The 25,862-nt window shown below is 45.0% G+C and overlaps 1 protein-coding gene across 2 annotated transcripts in view; it reads left to right on the top strand.

Annotated features, from left to right (window-relative positions):
- The first annotated feature begins 114 nt into the window (after positions 1 to 114).
- OXSR1 (oxidative stress responsive kinase 1) overlaps positions 115 to 25,862 on the top strand; it is an 87,495-nt gene continuing 61,747 nt past the window's right edge. The window contains exons 1-2 of one of the 2 annotated variants that reach the window (XM_064424070.1): positions 115 to 387; positions 19,328 to 19,440. In XM_064424070.1, the coding sequence (XP_064280140.1) occupies positions 318 to 387; positions 19,328 to 19,440 (183 nt within the window). In that variant the 5' untranslated portion in view covers positions 115 to 317. Of the gene's footprint in view, positions 388 to 13,050; positions 13,103 to 19,327; positions 19,441 to 25,862 lie in introns of those variants that run through there. The other variant, XM_064423991.1, reaches the window with a different exon arrangement.

Raw genomic sequence — 25,862 nt, forward strand, 5'->3', positions numbered from 1 at the left:
CCGTGGCGTAGTCGCCTTCTGGCGGCGGGCGGGGTGTCGCCACGCCACGCTCAAGATGGCGGCGGGCGGCGCCCCGCCGTGGCGGGCGGGGCGCACGCGGGTGACGTTAGCGCTCCGGGCATGGGCAGGTGCAGGAGGTGGCGGTGGCCGGAGTTGGGCCGGCGGTAGCGGCGGGAGAGGAGGAGGCGGAGGAGGAGGGGGCTCGGACTCGGCCGTGGTTCGGGACAGCCGGGACACCGCAGCGCCTCCTCTCCGCTCCCTCTGCCCTCGGGGACGCTCCCCCTCGCGGCGCGGAGGGCGGCGGGCGCGGCGCGGCCATGGCCGAGGAGCCCAGCGCGCTGCCCTGGTCCATCAACAAGGATGACTACGAGCTGCAGGAGGTCATCGGTGAGCGGCCACTGGGGTTTGGGGGGGTGCGGGGGGCCCCTCGGCTGTGGGGGTGCGAGTCGGCTGAGGGAAGGGGGGGTCGGATCCCTCTCAGCTGAGGGGATCCTGTCACACAGCGCGCAGAGGAGCGCGGCTGTGTGGCTTCCCCCTCCCTCAGCCATGTGAGGCTGCGAGAGGGTTTGTTCCCCCGCACTGTGAAAGTCTGTGGGGACCCCTCAGTTTAGGGGGGGTCTGTCCCCCCTCTCAGAGGGCTGTGAGGCTCTGGGGTGCCCCTCAGCTGGAGGGGTCCCGTCGCACACACGGACTGGGAGTGTGTGACCACCGCTCCCCCGCCTGCAGCCACGTATGTGGGAAGGATGTGAGAGGATCTGTCCCCCCGCCTTGCCGGGGACTCTGAGGCTCTGTGGGACCCCTCTGCTGAGGCTGCTGTCCCCCCTCATCTGTGTGCGGGGCCCACGGAAGGGGATGCGGGTCTGCCCCGTCCCAGGAGAGGACTGTGGTGGTCGCGGGGACTCTCCCCGGGCAGGGGCTCCTCCCTGGCCTCTGCCCGCTCCCCTGGGTCTGCTCGTGTCGGGTGGGTGGGACAGGACCCGCTCTGGGGGGCTTTGCTTCCCACCACGGTGTGGTCCGGGATGTGCAGGGCGTGAGGTGCTCAGGGAGTGAGCTCCAGAGCTTGCGTGGGCTCTCTCCTCCCGGGGCACCCCGGTTCTTTTTGGGGCGATCTCAGCTCTCCGCAATTTTAGAGCCCCGCGCTGCTTTGGTCCCTGCACCGAGGGTTTGGTAGAGACGCCGAACGAGCCTTTTACCCTGGGATTTTTGCTGCTGCCGTGCGTTTTCATTCATTGTTCTCAGCTCGAGGCCCCAGTCCTTGCTCTCTCCATTAAATGATTTTTTTTTTCCTTCTTCACTCTCTCTTGGCGTTAAGCTGCCCAGTTACCAAAGGCCTCCCGCTGTACTGATTTATTGGCTGTCTCGACCATTTTGTTGGGGTGTGTTTGAGGGATATATTGCTCTAGGGCGAGTGTGTGACACATCAGAGGTGGTGCCACAGGTGACTCTGAGGTCGGTGCCTCCCGTCTCGCCCTCCGGAGACTCGGAATGAAGCAGGAGAGTGGCAGGGCAGGCTCCCGGCCAAAAGGGTTTTAGGAAGGAGGTTAATTCTTTGAGTAATCTTTGTGGAGTGCTTTTATTTGAAGTTTCTGGATGACGTAGCACTGTCATGCCCAGGCTTTCCATCTCTGCCTCGTGGGGAGGCTTGTTTTCTGTTGAGGGTTGGAGAGTTTGTGAAAATGCTGTTTTAAGAGATTAAATTCTTAGCATTGTTTAAAAGTAGGAAGGAGCTAAAGCTGTGGAGTGGGGGAAATCCTTCTGGAAATCCCTGTTGCTCTGTGGGATCAGGCTTTGTTCCTCTCCCTCTGCTCAGAGGCAGCAGCAGTGCTTTAGGAAGGAGACTCCCTGTAAAGACAGGGAAGATGTAATCCTACAGACCAGCCCTTTAAATCTCCTCTGGAAAATGTGCCCTGGGGCAGAGGATGTTCAGCCTCCCCGAGGAGCAGGAGATGCTGGTGTGGGGAGGAAGGGGGAGAACATGCCACCAATTTCCTGGGGAAAGGGAACTGAATTTCTCATAGGAAATACTTCCTTTTCTTTTGAGAGCCTGCAGAGGGGTGTTTTGTGGTGGCAAAAAGCAAGGATTTGGACCTGGGTAATCAAGGACAGGAGCAAATGCTTCTTTGTAGCTGGGGAGCGGGATGGGATGGGAACAAAAGGGAATGTAAGTGCACTTCTGCTCTTGGGAGAACTTGCTGCTGCATACACACATCCCACAGCCTCAGAGTACTGGGAGACACACAGAGATGTGTTGTCTCATGTTAACTGACAGAACTTGGGGAGAAATCTGGAAAAAGTGTTGAATTTCTTCTGTGTCTTTTCCCTGTCCCTCTGCAAACTGAGTTTCTGGATGTCGCCAGCTCACTGAAAGGTTGTGTTGGCATTTTGGCATGTGATGGAGTGTACACTGAGATGTGTATATTGCAAACATATGGTTTCTCTTTTTAACTTTCCTGTCCCCTGCCCCCCCTTTACTCCTTTCAAACACTGGTGTGTCTGCCAGCGGCCTGGATGGAGATGTGACGCAAGTTTCCTAGCACGTATATGATTTGTGGGACAAAATGTCACTGTGTTAACTGAGCTGGACTGCCTTGCCTCCTGCTTCATGTCTCCTGTAAACCTCAAGGGTTTTTTGGTTGATTTTTTTTTTTTTTTTTTTTAGCTCTCTTTATAACTGAAGAGCTGTACAGATTCTTCAGCACGGAACAAAAGAGGCGCTCTGGTGTGGAAAGAGATGAACCTTGTACCGGTGCTTTTAAAGGATTTAACTTGTTTCCTGATGAAAAAAAAAAACATTAGTCTTAAAATTTTGTGTAAATTTTGAGATTACCAGCTCAGCTGTTTTTTTACATGGAATAATAGAAATCCATTTGTAGTCCAGTTCTTTAACTTGAACTATTCCAGTTCTTTAATTTGTTCTATTTTTGCCTGAAAATAGCCATATGTGGCTTTTATTGGACATGGATGATTCCATACCACTCAAGTGCAGGAATAGAAAAAGCAAGTTTCCTACCTGCAAAGAGACCCTCTACTGTAAAACTGCTCCCCTGATCCTGGCTAATACTATATATAAATAAAAAAGGATTACTCAGCACTGGGGATGACTCATGCCATTATAAAGGTGTGGATTAATATCCGTGTTGATTATGCTTGGTTAGTGTTAATAACTGCTGAGTAGCCTCCTTAGGCTTAAATAACTTCTGGTACTCTGAATCCAGGAACTTTGATAAGAAGAGAACCTGATTTCATTTTAGAAAAGCATAAAATGCAGGTGGGGTAGAGGAAGCAATTTAAAAAGCATTTCAGTGAAATGTACCCCCAGAGTAGCGAGAGCTCTGCAGGTGAATAGGGCCTTTGGAGATGCTGCAATTTTTATCTAAAGAGCAGAATATAGTCTGTGCTGTGGTTGTGAAGGTGGTTGGTCTTCTGAGCGTGGATTGCATATAAATTACTGCAGTCTTCTTTTTGAAGCCTGAAAAAATTCGACCTCATGCTGCTTGTGCTGATCAGATACTCACACATGCAGGTTCGCCTGCATCTCACAATTCCTCTTGGAAATGCTGGGAGCAGGAGTGAAGTTGGTTGGAACTGGGTCATTCTCCTTTTGCTACTTTTCTGGAAAGATTAGAGCCGTGCTGACCGTGGCTGTTTGATTTAGGAGCATCCCCTTTGCTGCAAACAGCCCATGCCAGAAACAGGAGATAAATTAGTGGTGGGAGTGCTCCCAGGCTCTGTTCTGTGCCCTCTCTCCCCTGACAGATTTCTTTGCAGCGTTGAGGACAGCGCAGGCTGCATGAACAGATGTGGTGGGAGTTCCTTATCCCATCAGAAATCAAGGCTAAATTGAAAATTGAAGTCACCATTTTAGGAATGATTAGTTTTTTAATGACTGTGGTTCAAGTAGCTTTGGAGTTGGGCTTTGCATGTGATCATGTTGATCTTTTGGGGCTGAAAATTAGATTTCTGTCTGTGCTCATCCCAGCCCTGTGTGGGAGAACTTTTTTTTTTGTGGGTAGAGAGGAACTTCTTAGAATTAAGGTATCTGCTCTCCCAAATTTTATCAAGATGTCCATGCTCATCTATCTGATGCTTGTGTAGGAGTCTTGTGTTGAAAAAGAGCAGCCTGGAGGTGCTGGCCAGGAGCAATCAGGGTCTTTGGATGTAAAAATCAGGCTGGAATGGGAGGCTCTTGTCCAATGATAACTTTAGGGGTTGGGGTTTTTTTTGGTTTTTTTTGGAGTGTGGTGTTCATTGCTAGCTGCGGTGCCTGTGTGCTGGCTGCAGCCAGTTTCACACGCCTGATATTTAAAACCCATTCAAGAAAAATGTTACACTGTACAAAATAGAACTGCCTGAGCTCTAAATGGAGTGTTTAGGATTCAGTCTTGGTGCCATATGTTTTGTTTTAGCATTTCCTCATGGATTCCCACTCCTCCCCCCCAGCTTTGCTGAGCAAAATTGATTCCTATACTGTATTCCCAGTACTCAGGCTGGTTAATTCATTTGAAGACTTTCTTTGTGTGCTCATTTTTTCCATATGAAGTTGGTGGAAAAGCCTTAGTTGTTTTATATTATGTTAAAAGTTACATTAAATTAACTTCGGGCAATTGTAGAGAAGTTAAAAATATGAGTGGTCATCCATAGTACTTGGTCTGCTTGGGAATTGAAGTGGGAGGTGCTCAGTAGCAGTTTATCTGCTGCTTGGATGTAGACAAATATCTCTTGTGTGATCCTGAGTGCAACAGAATAGCCAAGCTATCCTGCATCCAGGCTACCTTTCCTCTGCATACTTGACGCATCTCATTTCTTTAAGACCTTTGATACCATTGCCCTGCTAGAGTTAGAGCTGAACTAAGTCACTTTTCACCTCTGGGAAGTGAAAGCAAAAGGTGTTGGGTTGTACACGTGCCTTTTTTAGTGCTTCTGTTGTCTGTGTCCTGATAGGAAGGAGGATAAAATGCACAAGGCAGCAAAATGAGGGCTTAAAAAAGCATGCAGGGATGAAGGAGGCTGGCTGGGAAAAATATGTGGCTGTTAGCCTTGCCTGCTGGCTGGAGGGGAGAGCAGAGACAGATCCTGCTGCTTTCAGATATTCCAGGGTATTAAGGAGAAAACAACATGCAGGGTGTTTCATGTGGAAGAGTTCACACTTTCCTGGGCTTGGTTTCTATGTAGCAGTTGCTGTTAGGTACCCGGACCGATTAATGTTTAACACTTCCATTTCTCAAGAATCCATTTAAATAGTTGCAGTTTAATGCAAATGTCTTGGCTGGTGCTGGGAGTGTGGCTGTGCTGCTGAGCACACCTGAGGGGTGTACATGCTGCCTGACAAATGCATGCCTAGGAGGCTTCTTGCTTCTGCAGCTGATGAAATCTTGAAGAGAATCAACTCTTCCCCAGAACTTCTGTCTATTTAAACTTGGCAGCATCTCTTTTCTTTCTGAGTGTTAGCAGCTTGCCCACTAAGCCAGAGTCTAGAGATGTAATCTTTTAATAAAAGATGGAGCTCTTTAAAATGATGGCAATAACACTTATTGCTAATTGTATTAGTGCCTTGCAACAGACTGTGTCTTGGTCAAATTTTCTTGGAAGATTTCCCCAAAAATGGACAATATCCATCATAAATCTCTGCAGCAATAAATTTAGCTGTGGACATGCTAATGGAGTGCTTGTAAACTTGGTGTTATTAAACTTTCTTAATAGGGAGAGACAGACTTGAGGGCTTTGTGGGTGTAGAAGAATAGCTGTTGGAGCAGTGGAATTTGGCATTGCAAAATCTTTGAAATATCAGGATGCTGGGGCTTTCCAGACAAGTTCAGCCTATTATCCTGCCTTCCCTTTAGAATCAAACAACTGAGATGCAGATATGAAGGACTTGGCTCCCAAAGTCGCTGCAGTTTCCTGTGACTTCACCTAAGGGAGTTCAGCCTTGACGTTTCTGAAAACACGTGGAACTCTGTCTCTCTTCCTGGCAGCCACATGGGAAAGTCTTGGAGACAGGGTTAGGTCCCTGGCTGACAGGCAGTCCAGGCTCTTCATCAGAAGGTCATGGCTCTTGGTGTGTGAGAAGACTTGTGGTACCCCTGGTAGGCAAAACAATGCATGTACTAATGAAGGGAGCCAGACTGAGAGCAAAATCCAACTTGTCTGGCTTGAGTAGGACAAAATCACTTTAGCAAATGGTGTAACTGCAGCTGAGTGGCAGCAGGGGTACTGGTGCCTGACTGGGTCCATGGTACTGAGTGAGAATTTCTCTTGTCCCTCATGTGCATGGACATAAATGGAGGGACTGACCTTAGTGTGGGGTTCTGTCAGCCCTAAGTTTGATCCCTTAACTTGTCTGAGCGTGTTGTTTGCCTTGAAACATTGCTCACGAGTGGGGTTTTCATGTTAATCATCACAGCCTGCATATTTCTTGGTTTTAACTGTACTAGGTAGTCCTGTCACACTGTAAAAGCAGGTAGAGATTTGTGGTGATAAAATGCACAAATGAAAAATCCAGTGCTTCTTTTAACAACTGCTCAACAGCTGCAAAAACCAGCAAAGTTTTTTTTCCAAGTCCTTTCTCTCACCCCTCCCTGAGGTTCTTAAAGATTGTTATTTCCTGGTGTGCACCACTGCACACAGAATTCTTGTTTAATGTGAATTTTTTTGTAATTAAGAGAAATTCCATCCTGGAAAAAATATTTGGTTATATATCAACCTCCATCAAACTGGAGTCTAATGTGCCTTGTGAGGATTTCTGAGACCACTTTGGTTCTACACACTGGTAAGTCTGCAGGGGATGATTCTCTTCCACTCTTAAAGGCTTCAAGATCCCATCTGTGAATGAAGTGCAGAATAAATTCAGAGCACTGATTCACTTTCTCACCAAATTACCATATTAGGCAAATCTTCCTTTCACCTCCCATCCCTTACAGTTTTATACAGCTTGTGCTGCATGCTTGTGAAACGACACCTTCAGAGTCTGATAACTCAGTCAAATTAAAATGCATTTGTGAGGGAATACAAAAAAGTTTTTCTGAATGAGGTTTTAATTTTTTGCCAGATTTCAATTTTCTGCTCCAACTGCCTTGTCTTGAGAGTTTGGGGCGAGGGAGAGAAAAAAAAAATTAGTGTTTTCTTTCTTTTCATTGTTCCATGCTAGACTGACTTTATAGCATTCTCCCAGTGGATATTTCCTTTGGGCAGGAAATGAGCCTATGTAAATTCATTCTGGAAAGAAAAGGTACAAGCAGCTGTTAAGGAATAATGTGAATTGAAATACTTCAGTGATCATCTCTCACTGTAGTAAACTCTCCTTGGGTTTTGCCAGAGTTTTACTGTTTTATAGTCATGAATGGTAATTTAAGGACAAACTTTACTCTTATTGCTAGCACCTTGCTATTAATAAAGCTGTGTGGGAGGATGCTGTTCCCATTTCATCCATCCACAGAGTTGAATTAAGTTAAAACTGCAGAGTGAAAATTTGACCTTGAGTACCCCCCTCGTTTCTGGTGAGATCTGACTGAGCACATGGCTTGTCCACTGGTGTGCTCTGCTGGCTTGTTGTCTGGAAGAATTGAAGTTGGCTTTTGCCTTAGAGCAGAGCTAATTGATAAATTTTACAGTTCATTACAGGGGAGGGTGTTGTCGGGTTGGAAAATGTCTAAAAAACTCTTTGTGAATGAGGAATTGTGTTGAGGTACTTGTGGCAGGGTGTGAGATTATTGCCTCTTGGGGCAGTTCAACATATGTTTTGTGAAACTGATGGTTTACTAAATATTGGATGAAAGCTCCATAGTTACTGTTGGACAGGTTGTGCATTTTCAATTTTGATTCTCTCTGAGCTGGGCTCTTGTTCATTTTCAGTCTTCAGGGGATTTTAAGTCCATTTCCTTAAGTTCTGGGGTTCATTCCAGCTTTTCTGAAAAGGAAGCCTTGAAAACAGTGCAGAGGGTACTGGAAAATGATGGTATTTGAAAAGTGAGAGAGCACAATAATGGCTGTGGGATGAGAGCACTTACAGAATATTTTTCTTACCAAAATTGTCAGCTTGGCTGTGCTCTGAGCTGATACCTGTTGAGGTAAGTGGGGCAGCTGAAGCTGCAGTTGGGAATTTCAGGCTGGCTCCAGCTCCAGGCAGGCAGCACAGTATTAGGTTATCTTGATATCTTGAAAATGTGTCAATTAAAGACCATGCTTCTTGTTGTGGAGTAAACACCTTTCCTGAAAATCCACGGAGATGGATTTAATGATGCCAATTTTGAGAACGAAACCAGAAAGCTCCTGTCACTTTGCTGAGACCCAGCTAGTGAGGACTCCCGGGGTGGTGGAGTTCAGCCCCCTGCTCTGGCTGATGCCAAACTGTATAATCCCTGTACCAAATTAATGAATGCTTGTGCTGGAAATGGCACATGGGGGAATTACTGACACACGTTCTATTAAACACTCAAAGCTCCCTGTGACCCTGTCATTGCTGGATGAAACAGCTGCTGAATGGATTCCCCAGCACAGTGGGAAGTAAGAATGCCTTGTCTTGCACTGCACATGGCTGAGGTGCTTTCTTACACTACTTGCTTTATGTTCAGCCTGTGTCTGCAAGGACAGTTCCCTCTGAAGGTGCAGGAAAGCTGCACCTTGGCGTTTGTGCTGTCTCAAAACCTTAAAGGTGTTTATAAAAATGCCTCCAGTTTGTGATTCCTCAAGATCTGCCAATGGAAATGGAGTTCTTGGGAAATTTCATGTGTTATGTCTTTACTTCCTAGGCCGCTTCTTTGTGACCCTTTCTGTCTCTCACCATGCAAAGTCGTCATAAAATCATAGAGTCATGGGATCGTTCAGATCGGAGAAAACCTTTTAGATCACAAAGTGCAGTCAGCTACCCTGCACCACTGTGGTCACCACTAAACCTTTTCCCCAAGTACCACATCCAGTCTTTTTTGAACACTTCCAGGCATGGTGATTCCACCCCTTTCCTGGGCAGCCTGTTCCCATGCCTGACTGCCCTATCAGTGAAGGTGGTTTTCCTGATATCCTTATTCCTCATATCCTTATTCCTAATATAAACCTCCTGTGGTGCAATTTGAGACCATTTCCTCTCATCCTGTCGCTTGTTACCTGGGAGAAGACACTGACTCCCACCTTGCTGCAGCCTCCTTTCAGGGAGTTGTAGAGGACAATAAAGTCCCCCCAGGAGCAGCAAGCAAGTTGAAAGGTGAAGCCATAAGTTCCACCTTTCACTAAAATAAAAATAGTCATTGAGGATGCCAATTGCTGTCTAATAAATAGCTTGGTATTAACAGCTAATAAATACCTTGGTATTGACTTGCAGGACTTGCAGCAAACTGTACTTCACTGGAAAAAGCATCTTGAGCATGAACAGTTTTCCTGTTGAACAACTCACCAATGCAGATCTTATTTGAACAGCTGAGAGGCCTGATGAACTGGCAACCTCAGCTCAGTTATTTGTCCAGATCCTAATGCTCAGGATGGTTCTTGTTACTCTTGGTTAAAGAATGTAATTTTTAACTAGTGGGCTAATCTTTTGTGCTGAATGGACTAATAGATGCAGAAAATCTTTACTAGATCAAGATATTTGCTGGAAAGAAAGGATAATAGCCTTTGAGAGAGGATATATCTGATACTTAAAAGCTTATTTACCTAAAATAACTGCGGTACTATCAAACATCTGCACTGTAAGCAGACAGATTGTTCTGTTAAGTGGAAACCCGGCCAAATAAAATATCCTCTACAGCTGACAATTACATTTGAGACAGACTTCAGAGATAAAAATTGGGAGGGAAGAAAGGAGAACACTGGCTTGGCTACTGTACCAGTGCTGTGTTTTGAGCCTTGGTAATACCTGATGACAGCCAGCATGATATTTACATTGCTGCATATACCATAAAAGCAACTGACAGTGATTAAAAGGGAAGGATGAACTTTCTCCACCAAAGTTGCTGTGTTTGGAAATGAGATGTTTGAGCCTGCTTTCCATCGTGTAGAATTAACACTGCATAGCTGCAGTGCCCTTTAAATTAGCCAGAGATGTTGGCACAAAATCAAATAAATATAATTGGTTTCAAACTAAAAATCTAATTTAGGCATGCTAATAGCATCTTAAGTAAATGTGGCAGGTCACGCAGGACTTGTGTAACTGGCCCTTGGAGCTTGCTGCAGTTACTGCCATGGGGAAAATGGTCTCAGAGGTGTTCCCCAAATCACCTGGGTACCTTGGACAGCCAGAGGGTGTTTTATTAAAGGCATGATGGGAATGTCTGCCAGTCTGGACTGATCTGGGATAAGGTGAGGGCTGCAGGGGGTTAGGCATTCAGCCAAGGGCAGCACCTTCTGCCACCCTCTCTTCCGTGCTTTGGTGTTTGCAGTGGAAATTTTGGAGGAGAGTCAGATGGGCTGATGCTCCTCCCTGGCAATCCTTCCCTCTGCTGATACCTTGTGTGGCCAGGGACTTTGGCTCTGGTCTTTGCTTTCCTTGCTTGTCTTGCTCTGGTGTACAGTCTGATGCTGGGGGGCTGCAGCTCTGTCACAGGGAGGCAGTGGAAAGCTCTCTTGGCTGTGTGTGTGGGCTGGTGACTGCAGATGAAATCAAGCAGCAAAGTGACCCGGTGACAACTTTGTCACGTATTTTGCTGACATGCTTTGCATGGCCAACACTATTCCTCTCCCTGTGCTCCAGTCCTGGCCTGTTTTATATTGACAGGCTGACCATTTTCTCTCCAAGCCTCTCGCTTCCCTGCTTAATCTGTGAGGATTCTCAACCTGAACGTTTGCCGAAGGTGGAAAGCAGACAATGTTTTTCTGTGTTCAGAGCCTAAGAGATATTGAAATATTTTTGAGAGAACAATGCAGTGTGGGGTGGGGTGAAGATTTCCATAAGACTCCCCTTCCTTTCTGCAGAAACCTTGGCGTTGAGTCATTTAGATTACAGTAGGTAACCTCTCTCCATCTTAGAAATCAATGTCATTTATTTCTTTATAGTTTAGAGTTCAGTGGGGCCATAGGGAGATGTACCTAGCTTGGGGTATTGCCCATTAGTTGCTGATAACTCTGAAAATAATACTGAACTTCTTACAAGTGATTTGATTTGTGTTTATATCCTTTTGAGTCTGAGACATTAAAGACTTGGGCAATAAGTCTGCAGCATTAAGTGTTTCTGTATTGATGGGCCACTGGAGGGGAAGCATGTTTAAAAAAGTGCTGGCAGCACTGTGTGATCTTTGCTGGCTTATCATCCTTCACCACTGTACATGGAGCACTAGGAATCTTGAGAAATGCATTGTCTTACATGGGCAGAAACCTCTGAGCTCTGGACATGGTGTGTGGTTTTCAGTGGTATTCTCAACTGTGAGAGCTCTTGTCAAGATGGTGAATAACTCACTGTCAGCAAGTTTATGTGCTGTTCAAATGTTTTGGCTCTATTTCTAATTGGACAGCAGACTTTCAGAATATGCTTCTCCTTATTCTCTGAAATTCTTTGAGCATCTTTGATTAGTATTGGAATACCAGTTGTCTTTTGGACACTGCAGGTGCTGACATAAATTGAGCAAAGACTCTCAGGCTTTGAGAAAGACACATAATGGTTTCTTAATAACTGAAATCTCTTGTATTGTGAGTACTATTTGAAATCCTTGGCCTCACAACTTGCACAGAATCTCAAACTACTTGAGCTCTGGGTGTACTGGAATAAATGATCAGAGAGCATTGCAAAGCAATACACCTGCAATTTAAATGAAACAAAGAGGAATTCAGGAGTGAAAACTGCCTTTTCCTATTCCTCCTTCAATTCTTCAGTAAAAGGTCCAGACTGTAGCCATCAGATGTGCTGGTGTGAAATGAAAGTCACTTGTATTAAAATCTTAATTCTCTGCCTGGACTTATTACCCCCCCATCCTTGCCTTTGTCGGGGTGTTGTCCAGCACATGCCCTGTGTCTTACTGTGCCTGCAGCCACCTTTGGCTTGAACCCAGCTGAGTGTTCCAGCGCTGGGCTGTGCTCAAGGTGAGCTGAACCACGAGTGAACCTGCTGCATGCAGTGATGTGAGTTAGGCTGGGCTGAAGGGTGGGGTGACATCTTGACATTGACCACGCGGAAATGCAAAGTTGTAAAATTATTTATTTAAATCAGGGTTGAGCTGTGGTTCCTAAAGCCTTTTCATCAGAAATCCGAGGGTAGCCACCTCCTTGTAAATGTGAGAGTTCAGCTCTTAAGCTGCCTGCAGGATTGTAGCATGCACGTGGTGCAGGTGTCTTCATATGAAGTATGTACTTGTGCTGTGATATGTAGTCCGTGGGGATGGCTGGTTTTCCTCCATCCCCCATATAGGCTTTAAATTTGGCTCCCTCACAACTTTCCAGTTAAATCTGCTTTCACTTTCTGCCTTTGCTTATGCTTCTCTGATTTATTTCTTCCCTGCACTGTATTAGCAAGTGTTTCTCTCCCCCTTCTCTACACAGTGTCTTTCCATCTCTGCTGTTGATCAGATCAACACTGCATGACTTGAGAAGGTGCACCAAGTTAAACCTGGCTTCTTACTACCTCTGCCAGGGTTTAAATAGGTGATTGTGCTGTGGCTGTGTCATCCTTCAGCTTGTAAAGAAATGTAAAGCCCTGGTTCTTCTCTCAATAGGCAATACTATTCACAGTAAATTTGTGTTGGGAATGAATCGTGGAAAGGTGTCTGGGAGTGAGGGTGGCTGTGTTGGTGCAGCTCTGGGAGCCTCCTGGGGGTAGGTGCATGTCTGCACTCCCATGTTGCTGTGGGAGGGGAGCTGTGCTCACTCCTGTGCTTTTGTGACTTTTTTGTGTCTTGGCCATGGATTATTGCTCTGCTGCTGCTTCAGTTTACCACAGGCCTCCCAACCAGGCACTGAGCAAACCCAGCTGAATTCTCCCTTACTGGTTTTGCTGCTGTTCCCTGTGTCTCTAGCAGCAGTACTCAGAGGCAGCTTGCTGTTTGAGCTCACTGAGCAGTGCTAGAAGCACCCAAGTGATCCTCCTGCTGATGAGGGGCTTTAACTCCACTTCTGGAATTGTTAACACTCCTCCTGCAGTCCCATGCTGAGTAGATGACACTTTGCTGTGAAAGCATTTTCCTCTCCACAGGTAAGCAGACTTTTTGCCTCCTCTGTGGCAATACTAGGAGTATGTTATGAATTCCCTTTGGTTTTATTAATGCTATTTGTAGCTGTTATTGTAGATGGTATCTTCCATTTGTAGTAAGAATTTGGAATTTGGCGTGTATTGGGGAGATGGCTTGAAAAACATATTCAGGGACCATTAACATTGCATTACTTCACTCTTCCTGAATCGTGGGGCTTGTGCCAGCAAGACTTTGACATCCAATGGACTCTTGTTACCAAGTCCTGCTTGGGGAAAGGAGTATTCCCACCCCATGCTGAGTTGGCTGGAAATTCGAGAGTAGGCTTTTTTTTTTTTTCTTTTTTTGCTAGCTTGTTTTTAGAAGCAGTTCATTCTTTGCAAGAGGGCTCTTCTCACCAGAAGCCTCAAATGAGGAGCATAAAATAGAGGCATCACTTTGCCTTCATAGAAAATGGACCAAACAATGCAAGATTGGTCTGAATTTGCAGTCCAGTATTTAATTTCTGGTTTAATTAGATGTGTATTTGCCTTGTGCTCTGTAAGAATGCATAAGAAGTTCTATTCCCAGTCTTGTAGCTTCTTGTTTTATTACTGTATTGTCCTTGGAATGAGTAATCAGAGCAGGGCTCCCACAGCTCTTTGGCATGAGGCTTTCAAAGAGTTGAAGCATCCAGAGATGGAGTGAGCCTGCAGAGACAGGAATACCGAGCCTGGGCTGTAAGGCATTAAAGGTTTCCTGGGCTTTGGGGTACCTGCAACCTGAAAGTCACTGCCTGCTCCAGAGCAGCCTTGCAGGGAAGCGTTTTGTGTGCATTGTTCATAAGAGGAAAACCCGGGGGCACAATTATAAACAGAGCCTGCGTCACGAGCGGCTTTCTGGCACCGCGCTCCAGATAGGGGAGGATGGATTCCAGATCTCGCTTAAAAATAGAGAGGTCGTGTGTGTGTGCAGGGGAGGGGAGGAGCTCTGGGCAGGGCTGTGCGAGGTGTTGGCTGAGCATTGCCCCATGCTGAAGGGGACTTGGGAACGTGACTTAGGGGGCAGGTGTGGGAGCAGGATTTCTCCAGCTTTACAAGAATTGTTGCTGTCCTCAGCTGTCTGGTGGGAAGTTCTAGAGGAGATGAAGCTGAATTGTACAGAGGTGAATGGTGGAATGTCAAGGTTGGGAGAAAAACTGGGAGAGCTGATTACTTAGCAAGGGGGGAAAAGCTTACCATGTGGGTGGTCAAACAGAGAAACAGTCAAAGAGATTGTAGAAACATCTCTTGTTAAAGAAAAGCCAAACTAGACTGAATGCAATGCTGAGGAATCTGATCTAAGCAGGATTTAATCCTCCCTTCTGCAGGAGGGTGGACTAGAGGCTCCTTCAAACCTAAATGATTTGTCATGTTCATTTGACCCTGGGAAAGTATATTTCCTCTACAGAGGGGATTTGATACTGCAGTGGGGTAAGGACTGATGCTACAAGACTGTTGTGGAACACCTCTCCTGGTGATTGTAACAGCTTTGTGAGCAACTGAGTTACAATGAAGGGAAACTTTCACATCTCTGGGAGTGCCTGAGTAAATTTAAAGCTGGGGCAACACTGTTTTGTGAGTCCTCCTTCCATGTAACTACTTCAAAGTGCTGTTGCACGTGGTAGGAGAATACTATCCTGAAGCCAGGATTTGATGCTTGTCTTGTGACTGTTTGGCATGAGTGTTCATTGCTTAAGCAGATCTCTCTGCCAAGAGGATCTCTGGCTTCAATTGCATTTGCCTGGGAAGAGGCATCGGTGAAATTCATCCCAGTCTTACTGGGAGAGCTGCAATGTCCTTATGTGGCTGCAGAGATTCAGTTAAATTGGAGACAAATTGTGTAGGGACGTGCTGTGTCCTCTGGTCAGTCCCCTGTCTTTCCACTCCTCTAATTAGCCTTGAAATAATTGGTTTCCATTAACTTCAGCTGAGATCTCAGCAGGTTTGTTTTTATTTTAAAAAATGGAAGCTTCATGTAAGTTGTGGAACTGTAGAAGAGATGGTATCCAGCCTCCTTTGAAAGCTGCTACTGGGCTTTCATGGAGAATTTGTCTCACCTTAAGGAGTTCAGGCTGGAGCTGTGGATGCTGAAGGTACAGGGACCATGGATCCAGGGGAGAACCTGGAAAATCAGGCTTCAGTAACTGAGTGCTTGGGGACTTTTTTATTTGGGTTATTTTAATCCTTTCAGAGGTTGGTTTTCGTTCAGAAAGAGCCATTTAATCGTAGAAACATGAAAGAAACAGGGGTTAGAAAGGGTATGTTTTCCTCTTAAGGCGGTGTTTTCTAAAGTAGGTCGTGACCCTCTTATGCAGGAATTTTGCAGCTGCTATCCTAAGGGTTGGAACTATATCTGAGAGCCTTACAGAGGCAAAAGCAGGGGGTATTAAGCAGATCCTAATACTCATTTGGGGTCTCCTTCCTCCCCATCATCCTTCAACAAAATGATCTCCTGCTTTTCAGGAATAAAGCAGCAAGCATTTGGCTGTGCCCGGTTTTCATTGTTTTGCTAAGCCGTTATGTTGGAAGAGATTAACCAGGGAGGCAATTTTCTCCGAAAGCTGATCTTGAGCGAGGCTGAGAGAGGGGAGGGAAGAGCCTCAGCACTGACCTTGATCAGAGTGTCTTGAGGTGGGGAGTGAATGGGAACTCAGCACAGGAACATTAACCCTGTGCTGCCCTCATCATGGGGACTGCAGTTTGCTCTGATTGCAGCAGGTCTGTGGCTGCTGCGAGAGTTGGTTTGTCCAAGTTGTGCTACCCTGGCACAAACTGCCCTTGGGCTTTTTCCTCCTTCCATGGCAGCCCAGGAAATCTCTTGTCTTCCTGCTGTTGCCCACATATTTGTTACCTGCTCCTAAACTTTACCTAACTTTCTCAAGGAGCTTTTTCTTTTTCTCTCTGTTGGTGTCATCTCTCCCTATGCTTGTTTTCACTTAGCAATGTGTTCAGCATCCTTGCTGCAGCTTCTCTCCTTTCTTTCTCTTGCCAGCCTGGCATTTAATAAACAAACTGTGTGGCTGCAAAGCCTGAAGTGCCCATGTTGCCATGTTTTCTGAACTCTCCAAAGAAGCATGGAAACCAGTCTTTGTTTGGTCCCAGAAGCTGCTGCTGCCACCAAAGAGCAGCTTGCTTGTGGCACATCGCGCTGCAGCTTGGCTTAATCCTCGCTTGATACGCTTTTGAGATTTCATTGTTTCTCTATAATTAGTGCTACAGAGGAGCTGAAAGAAATGACGAATTAGCGGGAGAGGGGGGAGTGGGGAGAGCAGGTGGTGATCGAACTAAAGAGAGCTGCCAGAAAAGTAGGAGCAGCAGGGAATTAAATGGGAGGAGTCTCGAGTTCAGATGATTCCCTGCCGTGTGCCCAGAAGGATTTAGTTTGGGATTTCATTACTGTTCAAATAATGCCATACACTCATAACAGATCGGGTCCCTGTAGGCTGGGGCATTGTCCAGCACTTAGTGAAAAGCAGTTTTTGCCCTCAAGTCCTAGTGAGCATTGATCCCGCAGACTCAAGGACTGGAAAGGAGCTGTAGCATGAGTGGTGCTGCTTTTAATTAGGCTGCATCTATTGTTTCTGGTGGTAACATCCTAAAACAATAAAACACAAAGCTACTCTTTGTGTGGTGACTTCTTTAAGACCCTGGACTTCATCTTGTGAAGGACTTGGTTCACAGTAATGATGTTGCATCTGGATTTTAAGAAGCACCTTTGCCAGTTGTGCTGACACACGCTGGGTTTAACTGGCACAGAAATCCTGGGATGTCATGCTGTGGGGGGAAGCGGGAGCATGCTGACACTATTGAGTGTCTGAGATATCCAGAAAGAGTCTTTGAACACAGATACGTGTGCCTATGAGGACAGGTAGCTTTAGAGGTATAAATACACACTGAGAAACCAACTGGGGAGTGAAAAGGGCTGTGTGACAAGACAGTCCTCTGAGATGCACAGTCCTATATTCCTCCAGCATCTGGCTTGTGTTTTCAGCCTCTATTGCTATGCACTAAGACATCCAAAGAAAGAAATCATAATACTGGCACTTTGAATGTGTCAGCAGCAACATTTCTTCTGGGATCTAACTCTTTCCAAAGAACTGATACAGTGTTTGTTTTTTGTTCTGACTTCCAAAAGGCTATTGCCGTAGGGAGACCAGCAGTAACTAGGAAGTGCAAACTCACTTCTGCCTTATGTCACCACTTCTGTGTCTGTTGCTCTCTTTGTCTTGAGCCCTTGTGTTTTTACTTTTTTCCCCCTATCGAAGAAGCAGCAGAAACAAACCAAGAGAAGCAGCTCCTGGGTGAAGAGGAGTAGGTCAGGGCCACCCAGGATTCCCAGTGAATGGGAATTAATTTATGCTGGGATTGCTGCTTTCATGCTGGATTCCTGCACCTGCTGGGCAGAGTGACTACAGGGAGTGCATATGGAGGTTTGCTTTTGGGATGTTTGTCCTGTGCTTAATGTTGTGTATTTCAGCCCTGCTCCTGGCAGTCTTACCCAACTCTGCTGTCAAAACCTCCTGTCCTTGCTGTTCCTGAAGACTTTCTGTTAAATATCTGCATAGACCTCTCCATCATCTGTTATTTGCTCTAGAATCTGCTTACAGCACTCAAACTTTGTTTTCAAAGCCCTTTGTAAATATTCTTACTGTTATTGCTGTCCTTTTCCTAATAACTTTGTTTTGCCTTGTGCTATGAATAGTCTCTGAAAAACAATATGTGTGCAAGTAATAAATGGCCTCAGTGTTGAACTTCTTAAAAACCCATTTGCTTTGGGAAATAATAAAGCTTTAGCAGCATTAGCATTCTGTGTTCTGCACACTTCTGCCATTAAAATGTAAACTCCTGAGTACAGAGAGTCCTGGCAAGCTGATGCTGATGTCCAGGGTGCACTGGCCATGCCATATAAAGTGAAGTCAAAGTCCTGTAGCTCCCACTGTGGCAGGTGCAGGTTGAAGATTAGAGGAGCAGAGTCCCACAGTTCAGGGCTTTTCCATTTATTTCAGTGCGACTCGGAAGGGAGCAGTTTTCCTCTGTCTTTCAGGGCTGAGTTTAAAGCTCTTTCCCTCACCTGGTACTTGGTGTGAGAAGACTCTTGATAGTGATTGTAGGGAGCTTCAGGAGCCTTGGTTTGAAAATGAAAGTTTTTGCCCCCAGTTTATTTGAATGTACTAGAGAAAAATCACAAAGCTTGCAAAAATGTGCAGAATCTGGAAGTAGTTTTTATAGTATTAAAAATAGGAGAATCTGCTAAAATTTTTGGTGTTACACCAAAATGGAGAATAGTTGTTTTAATTTCTCTTTATTTTTATTAGCATTTTTTAGGAATTTGCAATAGGAACATTTGAGCTATTTTCCACATATCCTACCCCCATTTTATTGCTGTGGATTTACTCCTTTCCAGTGAAGTGTGTAAATGTGGGGAATCATGATGAAGGTAGAAAGTAAAACAAGGTGTCCTATTGATGAGAGGTGAATGTTGCAACAGCTTCTGGAAGCCAACAAACATCAACAGATTTTAAGTCTCACTATGGCAAACTCCCTTGCATGTCAGAGGCTATGATGGTGCTGGGTGCTTTAAATCCAGAACTCCCTACTTGTAGCAGCTTGAAGGACTGTATATTAAAATGTGGTATTTTTTCCCTATTGGAATTTAAATGTTCTGGGGCTGTGGTTTTCAACCCAGAAACTGAGGCAGTGTGAGAGCTGGAGCTGAACCTGCTTGAATGAAACCCACCTCGTGCCTTTGCATAAAATGAGGAGAGATGAGAACAGCAGTCAGTGCATAAAAATATTTGAAAAATCTCATTAGTGTCGGTAGCAAAGAGTGGCTTGTTTTGACAATTTGCGTGAACACATCAGGTTAAAATCTGTGTGACCTCAGTGGCATATCTTTTAAAAGTACATGAGTAGAATCACTCTTTTATATGGGAGCTGGAGTCTGGAGAGGGTTTTTGGTCTGCAGAGCTGTAATGATCCCTGGAAGGGATCACAAAGATCCACTTGTTTTAATTCAGGTTGCCCAGCACTTGGGTGTGGGGGCTGAGCCAGCCCATGGAGCTGTGCAGTGGGGAGTGCCTGGATTGCTTTCACTGGGTTTTCACCTGCCTCTGCTGTCTTTGCTACCTGGCACTCAGCATTTTGTTGTCTGGCCTCCTCCCTTCCTGCTGGGGTCCATCAAGTGTTGGTAACTGTGTCTTTTCCCCCCAGGGAGTGGAGCCACCGCCGTGGTGCAGGCAGCCTTCTGCGCTCCGAAGAAGGAGAAGGTGGCGATTAAACGGATCAATCTCGAGAAGTGTCAGACGAGCATGGATGAACTCCTGGTATGCAATCAGAACTGTCTGGGGAGTTGTGTTTCGGTTATTTCTGAGACATCTCTTTGCCAAGTGTCTTAAAACCTTCCTTGTAGTGGGGTGAAGGTGAGGGAACTTCACTGACTTCACTGAAGGCAGCTCAGTTGTCCTGGTTGTGGGACATGGTACTTAAAATGTTGAAAAGATCAACTGTTGCAAAACTTCAGACTGTTTGTTTAGAGCTCAGCACTTTGTATAATCCCTTTGTTTTGAACTGAGTTAATGTGCAAGTGTGAAGCTTTGCTGTACCCACAAGAGCTCTGAAGTTTGAGGGGGATCCAGAGCTATATGCTTTCAAAGCATTTAAAATTAAAGAAAATGGCATTGCTTTCTTTTCCTTTCCTGCAGTTCTTTACATTTTTTTCCATTCACCTGTAAAGAGAAAAACTGAATGAATTAGCTGTTGTTCCTAATCTCTTTTCTGGTACTGATGCCAGCTAAAGGGATCACTGACATACTGCAGGCTGCCATATGGAAACCCCAGTAATTCTGAGTTCAGGACAGGAGACAGAGTCCTTTGGAGCTGCAGCACTGTAATTTGCTGCTGCTCTGTGCCTCTTTTCTCAAGGTGGTCTCAATGAAAAACAGAATTTTGCAGTAGCTGTGGTAACTGAAATTTCCCTTTTCTCATATATCTCCTGGGTTGATTGGTTTGGTTTTATTCTCTTTGTGTGTGTGAGCTGGTGCCTCTGCAGTGCAGTGGTTGTCTCATTCACCTCACATCTGGAATTTCCCTGAATTTAAGCAAGGCAGACACAGACATTCCTGTGAACATTGAGGTGTCTCCACTAGAATGGGAAAGATCTCTGGGTCAAAAATTTCCACAGTAAATACTGGCATTGTGGAGATGAGGCCTGCTACCATCTTTTCTTTTGAAGCACCTCACTAGGATTTTTATAATCCTGCCTTGTTTTCTGTCCCCCCTCGACAGCTGCTGTGCTTTACCTCAGGCACTTGTTACAGTGCTTGCAATTAGAAGGTAGAACAGAATTTGGGAGTCCTGCTACCTCTGCATTTCTACAATCTTCAGTAAATCACCTGAACCACAATTCCAGTTTCCACCTAGTACCTAATGGTATCTGCAGATCTGCCCTGGTTAAGAGGAAAGGCCCCGTTCAGGCTGCCAGTGCTCCTGAGGAGGGTTGCGTGTAGGACTCAAGACAGCCTGTGTTCAAATCCTCTTATGGCTCACGCTAGTGTAGGAGTTCAGGATCTCTTCTCACAGTTGCTCTTTTTGTCCTTATACCAACCCTTGGTATCCTTTTGAAGCCTTTTGTGTGGCTTGCCCATGCTACCCTGCCTCAGTGGTATTCCTGACTGCATTGTTCAGGATGTAGTAATTGAGATTGTGATTCTTTGAGTAATTGCCAATTCTGACTAAAAACATTAGGTTCAGAAAGAGACACTGCAGAGACTTGATGTGTAATTTTAGATAAGTACTTCTAATTGCACATTTTAAGTCTCTGGCTGACCCGTTCCTCACAATGATTTTTTCCTGTTATGGGTGGGTCTGCAATGTATTGCTGTTGTCAGCTCTCCAGAGCTTCCAGTTTTGTGACTGAATCTGGTGTGGGTCCTTCTCTGGGCTTGAGGATGCAGCTGTAAGTGTTCTTGAATTTAATAGAGAGGTGGAGGGGCATGAAGATGGCTCTGAGCTGTAGCAGCTTCCAGGAGCAGCAGCTGAGATAGCTGTGTTGTGTGAAAAAGTGTTTTCCCTGAGTTTGTTCTGAATTTGTCAGTCTGTTGGATCACCAGTGTTGTTTCTCAGTGCAAGAGCTGAAAGAATGGAAGTTCCTGATTTCCCAGCTCTAAGTGCTTCACTTCTTTCCATCCTGTTTCCATATCTGCTTCTACCCTAATGTAAATATATTCAAGTTTTGGTCTTGTAGTCTCCCTTCATGGCAGTTTTCCCAATTAGTTTAATTAACTTTTCTGAGCAACTACTTCATATTGCAGGATTGCGCCTTCCTCACCAAGAAAAGAAAGTTAACTGTAGATGGTTGCAGGTTACAGTTGTTTTAAGAAGCAAATACAAAGACAAATATGGTGAGTTCACACTGGGGTATATTATGCCCCCACCTTGCTTTCTCCTCTCCCCCAGTGCAGTTAAAATCACAAACTGGGGCTTTCATGGGGCTTCTGTTGCTCTGAAGGCATTTGGGCACAGCAGTCAGCTTACTGTGAGCTCTTCTTTCCTGCCTGGGGTCAGGTGTGTGCTCTTGAGTTACAGCACTGCCTACTCACTTGCCAATGTGATAACAAAGGGAAAGTGGTGCTTAAATTATTTTATAATTATTTTTCTGCAGTGCCTCACACTTGTGGATTTCTCTGTTGAGGGCAGAACAGTCTGACATTGCTTGGGAGAGGATAGGGAGACCAACAAACCACACTGCCATCCTTAAAAAGATGATTTGGTTCTTGTACACCTCTTTCAATGTCTGTGCTTCTTAGTGGTTTGCACTAGTAGCTCTTGGGATGGAGGAGAAAAGGAAGGTTAATTTGGAGTGGGAAATGCAGAGTAAGTGGCTCTATCACCAACTGGATGGAAGAGTGGCCTTGAGCTTCCTTTAAGCCTAGCAAGTATCCAGAGGCCAGGAAATCTGGGATCACATCCTTGCTGTGGAGATGCTGTGCTTAGAGTAAGTGCTATGACTTGGCTCATTAAAGGTATTGATCTTGATCCTTTTATCTCAATATACATTTGAGCTGTGTGGCTGCTCAGGAATAAACTGCACACTTTGCATATACTGTATGACATTCTAGGTTAATGCACTACATTTATTTATTGCTGCTATGGGGTATGGAAAATGCAGGAAGGGCCAGCTTTGTTGAATCATTACAGGCCAAGTCAAGGGCATTCAGCTCTTCAGCAGAAGTGCTAATTGCTGTAAAGAATGTAGACTGCAGGAGTAATGCTGTGCAGAGATGTGCCTCCTTCTAACCCAGCTACTGAATTAGGTGATGTTTGTCAGGAATTTATTTCCATGCTTCATTTTCATCTTTTTTCCTGTACGTTTTTGAATGCTCACAGATCTTTCCTAGCCTGCCTGTGGGATTCAGCTGACAGAGAAGTACAATGTAGTTTATAGGGATTCTTGCTCAGGGGTGTGACTGGGAGTGGAGTGCTGGGAGAGGTGGTCAAATACAGTGTTGTCTACAAACGGTCTTGGACTTCTTGATTTATTGCCGAAGTTCCACTTTTTATTTGTCTTGCAGCCTACAGTAGTTAACAGCCACACTGGTGTGGGTTTGTAAACAGTCTGCTTGCTCATGTGTTGTATTTCACAGCTGCACACCATTCAGAGCTGTGTTTTGCTCTCTTTTCCATTGTGGGATGCTGGTTGCTTTGCTGCTGTTGCCAATCCTTGAAACAGTGGTGTAACATCTGCCTCAAAATAACCATGCTTTCAGCCTTTTTTCTTGTATAAGTGTTTTCTTGTTTTAAAGAATTACTGATCTAAAAGGCCTTAAATCCCCCCTCTGTCCTACAAACTCTACTTCATTTTCATGTAATTAAAGCCGAGTTTTCTTTCATCCAGATGGAGACTTTTTTTCTCCATGAGCAGCAGATGACGTGGGTTGTCAAGCTTAGCAGTTACCAGGAATGTTGAACAGCAGAGAGGGAAACATAAGCTATAGGATATTTCACATTGGGATTTCCCAGCTAAGGGGAAATGCTGCCTGTTGATTCCTAAGATGATTCAACAGGAGACGGGCTCAGGAAAGAGCATGGGAGATGTGGTGTTGCTGTTCCTAGAAAGATTCCAAAATCTTCCTGCTCCAGAGACTGATTGCCCTGAGCCTGACGGGTTGCACACAAGAGGTGAAGGCACTGCTCTTGCAGTGCTATGGCCAGAGGGCAGTTAAGGAGGCTGAGGGAACAACTTGAACTGCAGTTAAACAGAAATGTCCTTTAGAATTTCGTGGAAATAACCCAGGGAACTTGCTGCCAACAGCATGGAGATCAAACATTGCGTGAGATTAAATAAATCAACCTATAGTTGAGAAGGTTAAATTAGATAGGATTTAGAAAAAGGATTAAGAACTCCCCTGGTTTAAATCATAAGCCAACTGTTAACTGCCCAGGCTTAGTCAGAAGTCTACCCTCTGGGCAGATAATTGTGTAACTGCTTTTTATAGGGTTTTTACACCTTCTTTTGAAGACTTGTACAGGAGATTGAACAGCCTTTGATCTGATGGAGCACTTCCTACAAGTGGTTTAACCAGACTATAAGCTTGTTGGGGACAAAGCAGCAGATTGCTGTGGAAGTAGTACAGATGTTTCATCCATGCCTGTCATCTGATGGGAATTGCCATTATAATTCCATTTCCAGGCTTGAGACCTTCACGCTTGCTCCAGGGAAAAGAAGTCCCCAAGTGTCAGTGCCAGGGAATCTGATAAATGGCATGAGGTTTCTGCATGGTTATTTGATCTGCTGAGTTACACGTTCCTTGCATGTTGGGATTGCAGCTTAAGACTTAAACCTATGCTGGGTACAGCTTGCTTGTATTGTTTATCAAAGCAGCAACAACAGAAGTCTTAATTACTGGGCTGATTTAGTTTTGGTAAGGTTTTGTTTTGGATTTTTTTTGTGTAAAATTCACTATGTACATCAGAATTGATGGTGGGTGAAATCCTGAGCATCCAATATCTTCCTTCTCTTGGACTGGATGAGCATGAGATGGTGCATGTAAAGAATTTCAGAGAGTTTGCAGCTGTCTGTGGGCACTAATCACATTGAAAGCATTGTTGAGCTGTAAGCACTAGGAATTGATCTGAGCAACTGTAAGGATCAGTGAAGAGGGGGATGTGGGTAAAGCTGGCTTGCTTGTGTCTGTGAGAGGAGGCAGTCACTCACCCATTTGCTTTTTGGCTGAAACCAATAAAAAATGGCCACGTAGGAATTGCTACACCACAACAGCTCAGAAACACCTGCTTCCTTCCTTTCACTAATGCTGAAGATTTGAAAGAGGGAATGACCACTGAATGAGGCTGAAGAGTAGCCATTGAAATGGACAACTGCTGAATGACTTGCCATGGGACTATTTTGTTCCCATCACTGAAGATTACTTAATGGATGAACTGTGTTTATCCCTTTCAGAATTGTTTCTCTTTCACTGTTGTTCTAGGGCTAATCTGACTCCTCTTTACTCATGCCAGTTTAGCTCCTCTAGCCACTTAAGGCAAGGAGTTGAACTGGATAATCCAAGAAGTGGGACTTGAATCAGAATCTCTGATTTTGTGTTTTTCTCCACCTTCTTAAAAATGTCTCTTGAGTTAATTTTCATAGAAGAACATGTTTGTTGTTTTGTTTTTTTTTTAGTTATGTTGACACCTCAAAAGGCAAATGAATTATTATTGTCAATTTTACAACCTTTTTGCTGAACTGTTAAAATTTCACTTGGAGCAGAATGTGAATGGTTATGCCTACATGTAGGACTGGAGCTCTAAATCCTGCTTTAAAAGGATGAAGAGCAGCTTTAATGCCTTATCTCCCAGCTGAAATCTCATGGTATAAGATCTTTGCCAGCCATAGTTGAAGCATTGGTGTTTTCAAGGGGTGATCACATCTATCCTGCTTTGATTTCTGCTCCAGCCATGCTTTCCCTCCCCACTTCTCCTGTGCTTGTGATTCCCTTCAAACAGGGTAGCCACGCTGGCAGCTCTCTGGACTCCTCTGAAGTTGCAGGTAGCCACATGAAAGCACTCTACTGCTGTGCTATATCTCTGCAGTTCATGTCAACATGCAGGAAGTAAAACTAAATAAAGCATCATTTTTATCCTGGTATTTGAGAGCACGTGCCTCTGAAGCAAGCCTCAGGGGCAGATAAACACAGAGTAAAAGGTGGTGAAGTGAAAAGAAAATACCATTAAGAAACTTGAGCTGGTAACTGAAACACAGCCTTACCTGCTCCTATTAATTCAAACTTCAATTGTGTGTCACTGGGCAAATAAACCCTCATCCAAAAAGCTGATCTCCAGAAGTATGTCTGACTTACAGGAGACTAATAGGTTGCTTGTGATTCTAGATTATACTTCACTGCACTTTTATGACTGTTTTGCAAGCCTTGAAATGTTTCTTTTATTGCCTGTAGAAAACATTTGAAAACATTTGTCAGAACCCTTAATGGAAGCCATGGAGGCATTTAGAGCTAATCCCAGTCTATTTGCTTTTGGTATTTGACAATACAGATATTTTTAATATCTCGCTCAGGGTGAGCATGTAACCATTTCCAAACCATTGCCTGTGTCTAGACATGTTTTTGTCGGGAATTCATTCTCCATAGCTGAGCAGAAAGCAGAGGGATTTATGGGAATTGGCAGGAAGGCTGTCTCTCATCACTGGAGTGTGAGGGGTGTTGGGTGGAAGAGCTGTTATCACCCACTGCAT

Source organism: Passer domesticus, chromosome 1 (assembly GCF_036417665.1).
Source record: "Passer domesticus isolate bPasDom1 chromosome 1, bPasDom1.hap1, whole genome shotgun sequence".
NCBI classification, from domain to species: domain Eukaryota; kingdom Metazoa; phylum Chordata; class Aves; order Passeriformes; family Passeridae; genus Passer; species Passer domesticus.